This window comes from Ceratotherium simum, chromosome 27, assembly GCF_057802395.1.
Source record: "Ceratotherium simum simum isolate JZ-2026a chromosome 27, ASM5780239v1, whole genome shotgun sequence".
Lineage (NCBI taxonomy): Eukaryota > Metazoa > Chordata > Mammalia > Perissodactyla > Rhinocerotidae > Ceratotherium > Ceratotherium simum.
Window position 1 is genome coordinate 26,805,233 of NC_141926.1, and position 16,963 is coordinate 26,822,195.

Genomic DNA, 16,963 nt, shown 5'->3' on the forward strand with positions numbered 1-16,963 from the left:
GCACTTAACCGCTAAGCCACCGGGCTGGCCCAAGCCTGTAAAAATTCTAAGCAGTGTTTGAAAGGTGGTTGTTCATAGTAGGCATTAATGCTACAAAAAAATGTGATATAGTCTGACAGAGGCAGGAGTGAAAAAGCTAAAGAGCTGGCACAAATGTATCATCACACAGTCAAATAATGAATATTCAATACAATGATCTTAAATCATTAGGAAAAAATTTCTATTTCCAAGGATGTTTAAGAAGTCAGGTAATTGTATAAATTTGAAATGCATAAGCTAAATCTTGACATGTGAAGATACAAGCTTTAGTTATGTGGACATTCTACTTAAGTGGATGCTTCCTTACTTGATAATGCCAGATAATGAAAAATTACTGTGCTTTTATCTTGTTAATATAAGAAAATCTTTGTATTCAGTAGCCTTCTGATGATTTTGTATATAATTAAAGTTTTGTCAAAAATTGGCTGTGATGTGATATTTTTTCACAGCTAATAGAAGTCTTCTTCAGAAAGTGGGAGGGGCCGGCCCCATGGCTTAGCTGTTGGATGCCTGCGGTCTGCTACTGGTGGCCCGGGGTTTGGATCTCGGGCGCGCACCAGTGCACCGCTTGTCGGGCCATGCTGAGGCGGCATCCCACATACAGCAACTAGAAGGATGTGCAACTATCACGTACAACTATCTACTGGGGCTTTGGAGAGAAAAAGGGAAAAAGAAAAGGAGGATTGGCAATAGATGTTAGCTCAGGGCCCGTCTTCCTCACAAAAAAAAAAAAAAAAAGAATGTGGGGTATTCATTCAGTGATAACCCAAAAAAGAAAGACATGTTAAGTGATTGAGTCAAGATGATTGCTATAAGTTCGTATAGGAGATTGAGATACTGGTTAGTGCTTTTGGACCAAAACTGGAAAGATGAATATTCTGAAAAGTAAAACAAAGCTGATCTAGCAGTTACATAATTGAATAAATATCTGAGTCATTAAAAATAATAACTCATTGGTATACTAGAGACTAAGGGTATCAAAATATTGAAATGCACTCAAAGAACATTCTTCATCATCTGAGTTATTTCATCAGAATAAAATATTGGAAGGATGCAGAGTGTTATATAGTTAGAAAGGTTATCACTTAGTGAAATATTTAAAAGGATACAGAATAGTTAACACATCTTTCCTATAAGGAGAAGGCCAGAGAATAGCTGGCAGCTTTATTATCTACTCAACATATTCTACACCTTGCTTTTCTTCTTGTAATTTCCATAATTCTTTTCCTAATAAAGAGCATTAGATACTATTGATTTGTTTCAAATTAACTAAATTGGCCTTAACGTTTTAGCAGTGTGTCATTGAAAAATGGAAAGTTTAAAAATTGTCCATTACTGATTCTAAGGAATTAACTGCACATTCTAATGTTACAGTAATATAGTAAACAATTTTGCTTACCATGAAGAGAACCTTCATATCAAAACACTACAAAGGGAAAGATACAGAACACAATTGAACTTGCTGGTCAAAGAAATCTGAGTTAATAAAGCTGATCCTTCAGTCATTAAATGTCTGCTCTTGATTTAGGTTTCTGTTTCTACAAAGGCAGGGATTTTTCTCAAATTTCCTGCCTTTCTATTTTGGTTGAATTTTGACTTCAGTAAGGGCAAAACTGAAGGGAGGCCTAAGCCCATTGTTAATATTGCTTGTATTAACATACAAATTAACCTTTTGTTTGCATTGAAATTTGTTGAGTCTTTAAACCCTAGAGAGGACAGAGGGACAAATTTCCATTGCTAAAACCCTATGCTAAGTAAACTTGAAATTATAGTACATGAATTCTGTGCTGTGAGGAACTCACCCAACTGTTTAGTCATCTTGTATTAGGAAGAATCACCAGCTAAAGACCAACCAGTATCCAGCCAGCTCCAGCTTCCTCACCCAGCAAATAGAGGACTGAGGTCTGGAGAGATTAAATGACTTGCGCCTGGTCTCAGAGCTAGTTAATGGCAGAGCCAGAACAGAAATTTGTCCAGTGCTCTTTCCACCATCATGTAGCAACTCCTTTTATGAGTAAACTGAAAAAGAATAGGAAAGGGAGTTATGCACCATATTTAGGTAGTATTTATGGCCCCTTTCAGCCTATGAGAAGGGAAGACAGCACAGCTACATAAAGAAATAGAACTCCTCACCTATGAGACTGCTTGATTGCCATATAAACTGTCAAAGGCTTTATTGCAGTTAGGCCTTTTGCTTTATTGTAGATATCCTGATTCAGAAATAATTTGAGACAAGAGTTATCTCGGAATGAAATTAATTGACTTCATTGTCAATTATAGTTAACCCTACTTTTCTATTGAAGTTGTTTTTGTTTTTTAAGCTTAGAATCACTTTGTCTTTCTAACTTGAATTACATGTTGTGTAAGAACTGCTTAATTCATTTCTTTTGTCCTAATGCTTACTAGAAATTGTTTCAGTATTTATGTTGTGCAATCTATTTAAATAGATCTGTGGGTTTCTCCTTTTCGTTACGCTATTTTCCCTCATTGCAGAATTTATTCTCCCTTTTTTGTAGTAACCAACAGCCAAAGTACATATTCTAACAGTTATTTTTCTTAGTCAAGGCTTTAAAAGTGTCTTGGAATGGTAAAAAAGGCTTGCTCATTTTACTTTTTTAAAAAAATTAACATGAGAGTTGAGCAGTTATCCTAGGAATCTCTACGATTCCTAGTATAATTTAAGCAGTATAATTTAAGCAAACCCCTTTATTTTCCTCAAAATAGTTTTTTTTTTCCTTTAACTTCAACAGTTGCCTCAATTCTCCTTTTTTTTTGGTGTAGATATAGGAAACACAGGCACCTTTTTAATTTAATCGTGGTAAAAGTAAATCTCATAGGAAAGGTGTAATTATTTGTGACTTGAATACTAGAATCTACATTACAGGGGTCAGTTAAAAATACATTAGAAAATTTTACTGTACAGCCAATTTCAATGGTATGTACAAAAATGTAATTAAAACACTGAATTTCTCTTTGATGTTTTAAACAACTGTTTTTGTTAGAAAGCGGTAGAAAAGAAAATTGGGAAAGAGAATGGGGTCACTTTTATTTGTACTTACATAGACCAGAGCTAGACAGTTGTGGCCTGCCTGTTAGCATGGAGCTGGGTTAGAATACTATATATGTAGGATCGAGTTCTGGGAGGGGTCCTTCTTTGCCTTGGACTGATGGCATGTCCAGACCTGTTTACTTGTTTTTATGGACATTTCTTGTTTGTTGATGTGACTTCAAAGTTCATAAGTGTTTTTGTTTTTGTTTTTGTTTTTTTAGGTATGGAGAGAAAAACAATGCATTCATTGTTGCCAGCTTTGAAAATGAGGATGAGAACAAGGATGAGATCTCTAAGAAAGTTACCAGGGCTCTTGATAAAGTTACCTCTGATTATCATTCGGGATCCTCTTCTTCAGATGAAGAAACAAGTAAGGAAGTAGACGTGAAACCCAGTTCAGTGACTGCAACCCCAAGCCCCGTGTACCAGGTAACCATGAAACAGCTCTGTGTTGAAGGTCATGAGCAGGGCTTGCCAGGTCATTCCAGGTAGTCCTGCTCACGTTGCCCAAGGTTTCTAATTTGAGATTCTGGATCACAGTTCTTGCCTTTCCACACTAATGGGAAGCTGCTCCTCTGAGAGGTAAATAAGCATCCTGAGTCACTTTATCAAAGGTCTGCTGTACTACTCAATAAGTGGGGTAAATATATTTCAAAAAGTGAGGCAAAGAATAGAAAAAAATTATGGTGATAAAACATTCCTGATGTTTTAAAAATTCTTGTTGTATTCAAAAATAGTCACTCATTTTTTTGTAGTCTTCAACACTTCCAATTCATACCTTTCAGTTTAACTTTCTTTTTTTTTAATTTTTATTTATTTATTTTTTTCCCCCAAAGCCCCAGTAGATAGTTGTATGTCATAGTTGCACAGCCTTCTAGTTGCTGTATGGGGGACGCGGCCTCAGCATGGCCAGACAAGCGGTGCGTCAGTGCGCACCCAGGATCTGAACCCGGGCCACCAGCAGCGGAGCACGCGCACTTAACCGCTAAGCCACGGGGCCAGCCCTCGGTTTAACTTTCTTGTTCTTCTCTCCCTTTCCATAATTAAAGAGAAACCTCGCTAAATTATATTTCAGTTAATTTTTTATTCAAGCCACAACAATATCTCCTTTGCTTTAACAGTTGAAGAGTCATATAGCAACCATGCGTGCACTTATAGATTTTTTCACTTATTTATTATGTATATCCCACATACTAAATAACATTTAATATACATTAAAAAGGGCCGGCCCTGTGGCTTTGCAGAAAAGGTATTTTAAAGTCAAAAAAATTCAAAGAAATCTTCAGAGTTAAGCCTTATTCTGTACATGTATTTTTTTTTCTAATTTTGAGTGTATTTTAAAGTGTACCTATTTTGATTAATTTGGCCTTAGTTAGATATAATGAAACATACCAGATCTATGGTAGGGTTGGATTTGGACTAAAATGAGAATTTAGAGCTTACTGAGTAAGAAATCAGAGTTTTGAATATGAGAAACTAAACCTTTAAATTCAGCATATATTTGTATAATGAACATCCTTTCAGTATAACGTAATTTTTTGATTTATTTTTTTTTTTTTTTTCAGTTTTTGAATTATCCTTCCTAGGCTTGAGAGGGAGGTTAGTTCTGAAGATTATCATATTTTTAGGGATATATGTATATGTGTGTTGTTATAAGATAACATGCACCTACTTTAAAAAACAACTTCAAACAGTATATGAGAGTATAATAGTGATAAGCCCTCCCTTTCCCCCAACCACCAGTCCTGTGCCCTTCCATGGAAGTATTCATTACAAGTTACTTTTGTATTCTTCCCAAGAGATTCCCTATATAGATAAATAAACATAATATTTGTGTTTCAGGGATCATTTTTAAGACCTTTGCCATAAATACTTGGGGCATTTTTTTCTCTGCATGATGTATTATAATACTGCAAATTCCCGTTGTTAAATTGCCGGGAATTTATTCAGATGTGGCAGTTTTATTTCAGAATTTTATTTATTGTTACTCAACAAAGCAAAAATATAAGTCCCAAAATGTACTGATTACTGCTAATTTTTTACAAGTAAATTGACCTTTAATTTTTAGCTTTTCTTTTTAAATTAAATTGTATTTATGTTTTCCCATGTTGGAAGACTGTTGGGATAAAATTATAACAGAAAGGCATGAACATTGAAGTGTCTTTTATGTGCTTTTTAAATATAACATTTCTTTTTTGTGTGAGGAAGATCAGCCCTGAGCTAACATCTGCCAATCCTCCTCTTTTTGCTAAGGAAGACTAGCTCTGTGCCATCTTCCTCCACTTTATATGGGACGCCGCCACAGCATGGCTTGACAACCGGTGCGTCAGTGCGCACCCGGGATCCGAACCCCAGGCCGCCGCAGCAGAGCACGCACACTTAACTGTTGCGCCACCAGGCTGGCCTCAATAAAACATTTCTCGTTGACGTTATGTTCACTAACAAAACATTTCATGACAGAGAAGCATGGCTATTACAGGCCATTCTGTAGAAAGCTGGTGCAAGTGGCCCACTGTAAGCTTTTCTTCCTATCCACTTTTTCATCTTGAACCTGGCATTGCCGAGAGCTTTAATAAAGGGGTTATCTAAGTAAGGACAAAGAATTCCTAGGTTAGGTTCTTTGTTCTCTGAGAGGTCTATGTGTTTTCTGAAATGTACCCCCAGAAATAACTCTGCACTAATTAAGAAGTGAAGAGTATGTCATTTCTTCTCAAATTGATCTATAGATTCAATTCAGTATCAATCAAAATTCCAAAAGGCTTTTTCTAGAAAGTGAAAAATTGATTCTAAAATTTTAAAAAAGGAAAATCAAGTTGGAGGCTTCATACTAATATAAAGCCATTATGGTAGATCAAGACAGGGTGGTAATGGGTTTAAAGATAAATATATTAATGGAACAGAATAGAGTGTCTAGAAATGGACCTACATATATGTACAGTCTTTTTTTTTTTTTTTTTTTTAAATAAAAGTGCCAGCACAACTCAGTAGGGAAAGTCTTCAAGAACTGTTGCTGAGGGGCCAGCCCCGTGGCCTAGCGGTTAAGTGCACGTGCTCTGCTACTGGCAACCCGGGTTCGGATCCCGGGCGTGCACCGACACACCGCTTGTCTGGCCATGCTGAGGCCGCGTCCCACATACGGCAACTAGAAGGATGTGCAGCTATGACATACAACTATCTACTGGGGCTTTGGGGAGAAAAAGGAGGAGGATTGGCAATAGATGTTAGCTCAGAGCCGGTCTTCCTCAGCAAAAAGAGGAGGTTGGCATGGATGTTAGGTCAGGGCTGATCTTCCTTGGGGAAAAAAAAAAAAAAGAACTGGTGCTGTAACAATTGGATAATCTAATTGGAAAAAAAGAAAAGAACCTAACTGCTACCTGACACCATACACAAAAAAATTAATTTGAGATGGGTCCTGCTGCCAGCTCTGCCTGACCACCTCACATGGATCTCAAGGAAAGTCAGCTCAAAGGGAGGAAGACCATAGGAGGCCCAGAGAGAAGAAAGAGGGTTTTAGGTCATGGCTTCAGTCCCCTTGCCATCTGGCACCCAGCCAGGTACAAGGGAAAGACTGTGGGATTTGCAGTTGAACAGACTCAAGATTAGACCTAAACATAACAGCTAACTCTTTGACACTTTTGGAAGAAAACGTAAGGAGATACCTTTATTATTTGGGATAAGGCAAAGATTTTTTCCTGGGACAAAAAACACAAGAAAAAAAGTGGATAAATTTGACTTCATCGAAATTAAAAATCTTTGCTTATCAAAAGAAACCATTAAGAAAATGAATAGTCAAAGCGTAGACTGGGACAAAATATTCTCAATACATAAATCTGTCAAAGGACTTGTTTCAAGAATATGCTTTAAAAATGACTCCTATAAATCAATAATAAAAGACAAATGACCCAATTAAAAATAATGGGCAAAAGATGTGAATAAACACTGTACAAAAGAAGTTTATAAATGGCTAGTAAGCACATGAGAAAAAATGCTGAGCCTCATTTGTCATCAGAGAAGTGCAAATTAAAACCACGATGAAACACTGCTTCTTCCAGAATGGCTAAAATTAAAAAATCTGACAACACTAAATATTGGCAAGGATGTGAAGCAGCTGGATTCATAAACTGTTGGTGGGAGTGTAAAATGATGCACACCCACTTTGGAAAACTATTTGGCACTTATAAAGTTAAGTATGCATCTACTCTGTTACCCAGAAGTTCTACTCATGAGTATTTAACAAGAGAAATGAAAATAAATATCCACAAAGCCTTGTATTAGAATGTTCATAGCAAGTTTTTTCATGTTGTAAAAAAAACCCTGAAAACAACCCAAATGTCCATTAAGAAGTGAAGAGGGGGATTATGATGTATTCATACAGGAAAATAATAGCAATAAAACAAAACATTAATAATAGACATGATATGGAAGGACCTCAAAACATTTGATTGAGTAAAAGAATTTTGCCAGACACAAAAAAATACATGCTGGATGATTCTATTTATATGAAGTTCACAGAGAAAGCTCAGTCTGGTGGTAGAAATCACAAGAGTAGTTGCCTCTGGGGTGTGAGAATTAACTGGAAAGGGGTAATGTAAGCTCCAGAATTTTGTCTGCTTTCTGGCAGTTTTAAAAGCATATCAGCACCCCAATGTAGAAAGAAATGAAAATATTCCATTTTGCTCCTGGTTTGTAGTACAGGTCAATTATTTGAACTCTGAGTTCTTCCCTATTTTCCCATTATTGTAGATAATTAAGAGTTAACTATACTGAGGTTATTCACTGCAGCATTGTTTTGTTGTTGTGTATTGTTTTTTAATAGTAAAAGACTGAAAGCAGCCTAAATGTCTCATTAATAGGACACCAGTTAATTGAGTTATGGCATAGTCATTGCATTACTATCTAGCTGTAAAATAACAAAAAAGGTCTTTATGTGTTGATATGAATGTCTCTGAGATGTATTAAGTGCAAAAAGCACTATTAAAAATTGTACGAGTGTTTTTTTAATGTGTATAGATGTACACACAAGTATGTGCATAGAATATCTCTAAAGGTGTACACAAAAAATCGATATAGTGTCAGTTGCCTCTGAGAGGATAATTGGGTCGATGGTAATCAGAAAGAGACTTTTCACTGGATACACTTTTGTACTTTTTGAATTTACTATCATATGAATGCAATGCTATATAGAATATAAATTTTAAAATACCTATACTAAGAAGAGAAAATTAGAAACCAGAGAATTCTGAAACTCATAGTCACAGAGTATAGATAGCATTCTGAGCAGAGAGGTCCAAAACTGCTGAGAACATTTTGAATAATGGGAACTTGATGTCCCACGTGACTTAGGGGGTAATCTAAGACTGTTGCAAAACACTAAACTGGCTCCATCAGAATCACCTGCAGAGTGTGGTCAATATACCTTGGCCTCTATTCCCAAGATTTTGTTATTGTTCAGTAGACCAAGGCTGGGGCCTGAATGTTTTGTGTTTAAAATCTTCTTAGGTGACTCCTTTAACCAGCCAGCTCTGGAAACCACTGGTCTAAAATATGTGTCCTTACAATCTTCCATTCATTCTATGTTTTGATCTTTTCTGGTTGTTTTAGAGTGCTGTGTTTGAGTTTATTCATTTTCATTCATTCAGAAAACATGGATTGATCACCTATTGTATATGAGGTTTTTAACATATTTAGACTTGACCTTAGGAATGTCACTTTAGAACTACTCTTAGGGTTACGGGTGAGTGATTTTATTTTTCTTCAGTGAGGAATCTGGAAGGTCACCTAGTTTTTATGTAACACACGACTAATTTTTCCTTTGAATTAATTTATTGGTTTCTCTTCCCTACAGATTTCAGAACTGATATTTCCGCCTCTTCCAGTGTGGCATCCTTTGCCAAGAAAAAAGCCAGGAATATACCGAGGGAATGGCCATCAGAATCACTACCCTCCTCCTGTTCCATTTGGTTATCCAAATCAGGGAAGGAAGAATAAACCATATCGCCCAATTCCAGTAACATGGGTACCTCCTCCTGGAATGCATTGTGACCGGAATCACTGGCTTAATCCTCACATGTTAGCACCTCACTAGCTGCTTTTGATTCTGTTGGTGTCATGTTGAGAGAAGGTAGAATAAGCCTGACTACATATTAAAAGTTAAAAGTTCATACTCATAGTAGTAAAGTTAGATGGGCCAAACCATCAAACTTATTTTTATAGAGAAGTTATTGAGAATAATGTTTCTTAAAAAATATATATGCACTTTAGATATATTGATATAGTTTGAGAAACTTTATTAGTCAAGTGCCTGAGTTTTTAATACTGGACTTGAGTATTTATATATTGTGCATCAACTCTGTTGGATACAAGAACACTGTAGGAGAGGACGATCTGTTCTAGCACCTTTGTGCATTTACTTTATGGAGAGTATGTAAGTTATTTATACACATGGAAGTCTATTTTATGTCATTTTTGTTTAGAAGAATTGCGTGAAATCATGTAGTTGCAAATAAAAAGTAGTTTGAGGCATGACAATGTGTGCTTCTGTTCTGTGCATAAGAAAGAAGGGAGAAAGAGCAAAAGTGATATCTCACTTCAGTGTTTAAATATTTAGCAAAGAAAAAAGCAATGTAAGAATTCAAACTTTCTGTTAAAAAAATCAACTTTTTATTAACTATACCTTTCCCAATGGCTACAGTACCAAAATATGCATATAAAAAGTCTAAAATTTATTAGTAGTAGCTAATTGGAAATATAAATATAATAAAACATCTTTCAACCATCAGAGTCACTATACGTAGAATTTTCTTGACCAAGAATCTGGCCTGTACTAATTTTGATATGACATCTGACTTATATGCCTAATGCTTTGCATAAAGCAGAAATGTTCTTAACAGGCGCTCTAATCTCTTGACTGGTGCTTTTTTCCAACATGTCTTTACTAGAGGTCTAAAATAAAGCCAAATAGTACAGTGCTTCAGATTCTTCAGTAGTGCTTCATATTTATACCACTGTAACGCCATCAGTCTTGTGAGCATGCTTCAACTACAAAAAGAGAAAAAGAGATAGAAGAATTTGGAATTTTTTCAAAGTTAATTTTTAAAAAAGTAAGATCAGTACACTTTTTCCCATCACTCACATCTTTAGATTTCTAGTCTTAAATTATTTGACTTATCAGAAAAATCACAACTTGCTAATAAATCATGAGATGTCTTTGGCTATTCTAAATAATCCTGTTGTCATTTTTTATTGAAGTATAGAATACCAGAAAAGTGCACAAATAAGGATACATATAGCTCCAAGGTTTGTAGAATTTAAAGTATTTGCAACATCAACAGAAAACGTATTTCTAAACCTTAGAGACTTTCCTAGTTTTAATCTTCTACTCTTTGATAAGCCATACATGACTTTTAACATATTTCTAAACCATATTAATATCTACTTTTTTTCCTGGAATATATAGTGAATGCCTATTCACACTTGAGTGTATTTTCCTAGGGGTAACTGGCATCACAAGGGAGGTTAGTTTTATTTATTTAAGTTGGAACTTTTTTTATCTGTTACTGTTCCCTTACAGGTCCTAGAGAGTTTTGTGTGATAATGGCAGATTTGTGGGCAGTTGTAAAGGTGTCAAGTTTCAAGTATTTGTATCATGGAGTTAGCAGATAGCATTAGTTCTATTAATTTGCTCGTGTCATAGTTATAAGCTTGTTGGGAAAATCAGAAGCATGATAGCCATAGTGTCAAGAAGGGAAGTGTCTTTGGCACAGACCTCATAACCAGACCTTTCTTTCCACATTAGATTACTATAAAATCGCCTAAATCCCTTATTCATTCATGCTGACAACTAAATGGCAAGAGTGCCATGGAGAAAATGCTAATATTGAAGTTGACTGCATATTAGACGTACTACTTGTAGAAGATTCTGCCCTTTATTGACTATCCACCCCCTAATTTTATTCCAAAATTTCTTTAAAGCAAAAGAAAATACTCGTCAATATGGCTTTTCTAATCCATTCCTAGTAAAATAAAGCCATCTGTCTCTCAGCAGCTGGTCTTAAATTCAGTCTGGTAAGAATGGGGTCGAAGAGTTTGTCAAACTTTTTAATGGTAAGTAGGACTCGAGGAGTTGTAACATCTCTAAGTCTGTCTCCCTCAGATGGCTCCAGGACTGCTCTAATGAGGACAAGCATAGCCGTCTCATTTCAGCTTGAAAGCCTTATCAGTCTTTCTAGCAGGAGTGGTTTGTGACTGAATGTTGATAATTTGTCTTAATTCTCCATTTTATTTTACATTTGTAGGCATAACTGCAAAGCTCTAAATTTAGAGGTTAAACTTGGACATGGAAATTTTAAAAAGAAAAGAATATAAATTACTTTGGTAAGTTCTATTATATCAATACTAAAGTGCTTGTTTCTGTTTTTTTATTGTACTATTTATCTCAAAATATTTAACTTCTCAGCAAACTTCTATGATTTCAAGCTAAGATAAAACATTTATGTTGACTTCTACTCAGCTATCACTGTTAAAGTGATTTCTTATTTGATGATCAGGAAGAGGGGAAAAAAGCCTACAAACACCTATCGTGCACTTACCTTGCCAGAGTAGCCATTCTATCCATTTTACAGACAATAGTAAACAGTAAGTTTTTAAAATTTTTATTGCTGTGTGCCAACAACTTGTTTATTCCTCATAATAACCCCATGTGGTAAGTACTGTTATTATCCCAGTTTAGACAAGGACTCTCAGAGAAGTTAAAAGTGCTCAAGATCATAGAAAGCTAAGTGATGAAGCCCTGACTTTAAAAACAAGCTGGGCTTTGTAAAGCCCGTACTCCATGGTGCATTGGTTCAGTTTGTTACCTGTAAAATCTACCAACTCTTGAAACTTAGGAGAAGGTTTGGTATCAAGCAAAGATTTGAAAAAAAGGAACAGATGCAAAGGAACAGATGCAAAGATTAGATTGAGCGAGGGAGAATACAAGACATTAAAGTATCTACTGATTAATGACTAATAAAGCCTTGACAAAGTTCTTTTTTACAAACTCTTCAGATATTTCTGAAAGGGGGCAGGCTAATAACTTGATAGGCATTTGCTTGAACTCTAAGTCAAATTGCAATATAAAATACAGCCCAATCAACTGAGGGTTGAGATGACAAACCAACTGTACCAATGATTGGTCAAGGGGAAAGGTCACACAGAGAATTAGTGATATTAGTAAGGCCCAAGTTTATCACAGGCTTTAACTTTTTTTCCTTAGTCATCAAATATTTGTTGATTGAACACAGCTCACAATGTTATTATCTATTGTCTGGAGTTTGTATTCCAGTTGTGAGGCAGTAACACTCTGAGGCTCTAAGGGAGACATCACAGTATCCCTGCATTACAGATGGAGCTTTATGGCATCAGCTCATCCTGAGAAGTTGTCACACAAGCACTAGTTATAGAGAAGGCTCATGCAATTCTCCTTTAAAACGTGCACACCTTATTCTCTGCAGAAAGCATCCCTTGCCTCCCAATTTAATAGCACTAGGTACCGTCCAGGTTCGTTTGTTCTTTCACATATAATGTAAAGGATAACATAAGGAACAAAATGGAAACACATCTAACCGTTATTGAAGCAAATTCTCCCTTAGGACTTGTAGCAGATATACCACTGCAATTAGGGTGGTTTGATGTTTATTTCTTAAAGCACATGATCAGCACAAATAAAAGTACTGAATTTTATTGTTTCTACCTTCAAAAACGAAATAGCTTGCTACAGCGATGACCTGGAACTTAACACTCATGGGAGCCTTGCTTAAATTTTATAGGACTTGAAAATACCAAGTATTATGATATAGACATCCATAGATTGGCTTAAAAACTCTACCATTTTTTTAAATATATTTTAATATGTATAATATATATTAAATCTATAGGAAATATAGGTAGTAAGCATTTCTACCCAGGCTAGAGGTTTAATGGATAACTTCTGTACACAAATTTCAGTGTCATAACTGATAAATGTATGACCTTCACTAGTAATTAAAGCAGTTTATTTTGGCAGTCATAAGGTTTAAAATGCCCAATGTTGGTGAGCGTGTGGGGAAGCAGTCAGTCTTCATATAGTGTTAGTACAGGTTTAAAGGAATATTACCTTTTTGAAGGGCAATTAAAAATGTAAAGATGCATATCCTTTGATCAAGCAACTGTACTTACTTCTAGAAATTTATCTATAGAAATAAACAAGGGGGCCATTATCTATGTGAAAATGTTCATTGCAAAATTGTTGTGAATGGCAAAAATAACAAAAACTCAAGTAGCTACCAATAGATAAACAGTTAAATAAAATTTGAACATCTATTCAAAAAATACTATGGAAAACACTACACACACAAAAAGTGCATCAGTTTCTAATGATGTGGAATTAAATATTGCAAGTTGGGGAAATAGTGCAAGTGGAGAAAGAAAAATAATATATCTAGGATGGTGCCAGTATTGTGTGGAAAAATAAATACCAAACCGTTAACAGTAGTGTTCTCAGAGGCAGGGGAAGGGGCACAGATACAGAGAACTTTATTTTTCTAAATTGTACATTTCAGTCTTTAGAATTTCATACTGAGCATTATTCTTGGTAACTGGAGGGGTAAAAAGACAAACTTTTTTAGAATCGCTTAAGACAAGTTTGGCAGATTTATTTTTAGCAAATACAGATACTGTACATCACTGATAACCAGATTACATATATGTTTCATGGGCACTCTGTTACATTTCTAAATTAAATGATTGCAATGTGGTTACAAAATTTTTTTGTTGATCATATGGTGTCTAGAAGGAAATATTCCAAAATAATAAATGCTTTTAATAGAGTGGTAGTATTACATACTTTTCCTCCAGTGTTCCCAATTATATAAAATATAATATTAATTTCACGAGAAAAATTTAAAATATACTTTGTGGGAGAAAAATCCCTATTGTTAAGAAAGTATTAAATACCTGGAAATAAACTTTAACAATAACAGAAAGAAGTGAGTCCTATAGAGGAGAAAAATTTATAAAAATTTGCCTCAAGACACAAATAAAGAACTGACTAGAAGGATATACCATATTTCTAAATTGACTCAATGTTATAAAAACTTTTCAAATTAATATGTAAAATCAATATAAATCATAATTAAAATCCCAATGAAAAAAAATTTTTTTTTTTTTTTTGGTGAGGAAGATTAGCCCTGAGCTAACGTCTGTTGGCAATCCTCCTCTTTTTGCTGAGGAAGATTGGCCCTGGGTTAACACCTGTGCCTGTCTTCCTTTACTTTATATGTGGGACGCCTGCCACAGCATGGCTTGATAAGCGGTGCGTAGGTCCTTGCCTGGGATCCAAACATGTGGACGCTGGGCCGTCGAAGCGGAGCAGGTGTACTTAATTGCTATGCCACCAGGTCGGCCCCCCAATGAAATTTTAATGGAACTTGAAAACCTGATTTTAAGTTTACCATGGAAGAAGAATACTCAAGAATAACCAAGAATTTTCTTTAAAAGGACCATGGACAGGGATGTTCTTCCTTTTACGTGATTTATCAATACATACTCTAAAGTATAACATATGAGTGAACTAATACACCAATGAAACAGAATTACAAGTGTAGAACCAGAATCATTTATATACAAACATTTAATCTACAGTGAATGTGGTTTTCCAGATTGGAAATAATTCACCAATAAAAAATTAAGAGTGAACTGTTTGGCTATGCACTTTGTTTTTTTGTGTGTGTGTGTGTGAGGAGATCAGCCCTGTGCTAACATCTGCCAATCCTTCTCTTTTTTTTTGCTGAGGAAGACTGGCCCTGGGCTAACATCCGTGCCCATCTTCCTCCACTTTATATGGGACACCGCCACAGCATGGCTTGCCAAGCAGTGCGTCGGTGTGCGCTCGGGATCTGAACCGGCGAACCCCGGGCCGCAGCAGCAGAGCACGTGCACTTAACTGCCTGTGCCACCGTGCCAGCCCTTGGCTATGCATTTTTTAAGAGTTAAATTCGTACTTAAACTATAAAAATAAATTACAGATGGATTAAAGATAAAATGTAAATTATGAAAGTACTGAGAGGAAAAAAGGGAAGGAGATAATTACAAACCTTAGCTTAGGAAAATTTTCCTCATGATGACAGGAAGATTGGCAGTTTGGAATGGAAAAAAAAGTTTAAAACGCATATCAAAAGGTATCATAAAGTTAAAAGACTCCAAAGAGGGAGAAAATTTCCACAAAATGTTTAAAAGAAAGTGAATTAATATTCTTAATATACCAAAAGCTTCTACATATAATTAAATTATTTAGCAGAGCCAAATAAATATAAAGAAATACAAATGGCTAAAAACAAAAGATGTGCTAATGGGACACTAATGATAAGGGATGTATATAAGTTGAAACCATGAAATACCATTTTTCACCTAACAAATAGACAGACATTGACAAGATTGTGGTTTGCATTCTTTGTGGAAGACAATTTGATAATGTCAAAAAATTTTTTTAATATGTGTATTCTCTTACCCAGCAATTCAAATTCTATGTATCTAGAGGATAACTTATAAAAATACTTTGTATAAAAATTGATGTACAATTGATGCAGCATTATTTCCCACAATAAAAGATTACAATTCATTCATACTGTGTAAGATCATGAGGCCAATAAAATGATCTGTGTCTACTGATGTGGAAAGATGTCCACCATATTGTGAGGGGTGAAAATGGGTGCAAAAAGTGAGGACAATAATACAGCTTAATAGGTTTATCATAGAATGAAATAGATGATTAATGAAAAACACTCCAGTACCTGGCAAATATCAAATGCTCAATAAATTTTGTTATGTTTACATAAGGTGTACGAAGGGTGAAAACAGAAACAAAACATGAGAATAATAGAACCTACCCAGATTTATCACAGGATAATGTTAACCATTATAGTTCATATGTATGCATACATGTATAAAGCATTTTATTTAGCAAAATGGAATTTCGTTTGACAGGTACTATAAGTAAGTGCTTTGCTTTCTATGATAAACCTATGTATGTTTTGGTATTCTCATCTTACACATGAGGAAACCGAGTCTCAGAGTATTCTAGTAAGTTGCCCCAGGTGACGTAAACTAGCAGGGCTTCAAACTCAGGCAATATGACTCCAGGACACAAGATTTTAGGGCCTAGATAGAGGGTTGGAAACATAGACTAAACTGTTTAATAATAGTGTGTGAGCATTATTTTTTGTCATTTAGAAAGCAATAGAGATATTTTGGTATTATTCTCTTGGTTTAGACTGCATTTCAATGAAAAGGAATCAATCACCTTGCAAAATTACTGGCCACAAGAGGGCATTAGATATTCTTTTCCAACTTCCAAGCTAAAAAATGTATTTGCAAATAATCATTTCCCTTCTCCATGAAAAGCATTAGTGGTTATAGTTTAAATCACTGCTTCTTCTATAGAGCTACATGTAGAAATTGCCAGTAGTAATCAAGAATTTTAATTATGATGTCATAGTTATTATACACAACAAAACATTTCTTTATTAGATTTACTTTTCTGTTAATAAAAGTAATATTGTTCATTTAGGGGAAAAAATACCTAAAAGCACAGAGAAGGATCATTAAAATCACCTATAATCTCTATAGCAGAGATAAGCATTATTAATATTTTAGTGGATGGGGGATGTTTAAAAGAGGGAGCTTTTAGGGGACAGCCCTGTGGCTTATCGGTTAAGTGCTCGCGCTCCGCTACTGGTGGCCCGGGTTCGGATCCTGGGCTCGCACTGACGCACCGCTTGTCAGGCCATGCTGAGGGGGCTTCCCACATACAGCAACTAGAAGGATGTGGAACTATAATATACAACTATCTCCTGGGGCTTT

The 16,963-nt window shown here is 35.4% G+C and overlaps 2 protein-coding genes across 2 annotated transcripts in view; one reads left to right on the forward strand and one right to left on the reverse strand.

Moving 5' to 3' along the window:
- BTG3 (BTG anti-proliferation factor 3) overlaps nucleotides 1–9,610 on the forward strand; it is a 19,611-nt gene extending 10,001 nt beyond the window's left edge. The window contains exons 4-5 of the mRNA XM_004440742.3: nucleotides 3,310–3,517; nucleotides 8,934–9,610. Coding sequence (XP_004440799.1) covers nucleotides 3,310–3,517; nucleotides 8,934–9,173 — 448 coding nt within the window. The 3' untranslated portion in view covers nucleotides 9,174–9,610. The remainder of the gene's footprint in view (nucleotides 1–3,309; nucleotides 3,518–8,933) is intronic.
- Nucleotides 9,611–9,808: 198 nt separating this feature from the next.
- Nucleotides 9,809–16,963, reverse strand: part of CXADR (CXADR cell adhesion molecule) — a 69,611-nt gene continuing 62,456 nt past the window's right edge. Inside the window, exon 8 of the mRNA XM_004440738.3 lies at nucleotides 9,809–10,126. Within this exon, the coding sequence (XP_004440795.1) occupies nucleotides 10,085–10,126 (42 nt within the window). The 3' untranslated portion in view covers nucleotides 9,809–10,084. The remainder of the gene's footprint in view (nucleotides 10,127–16,963) is intronic.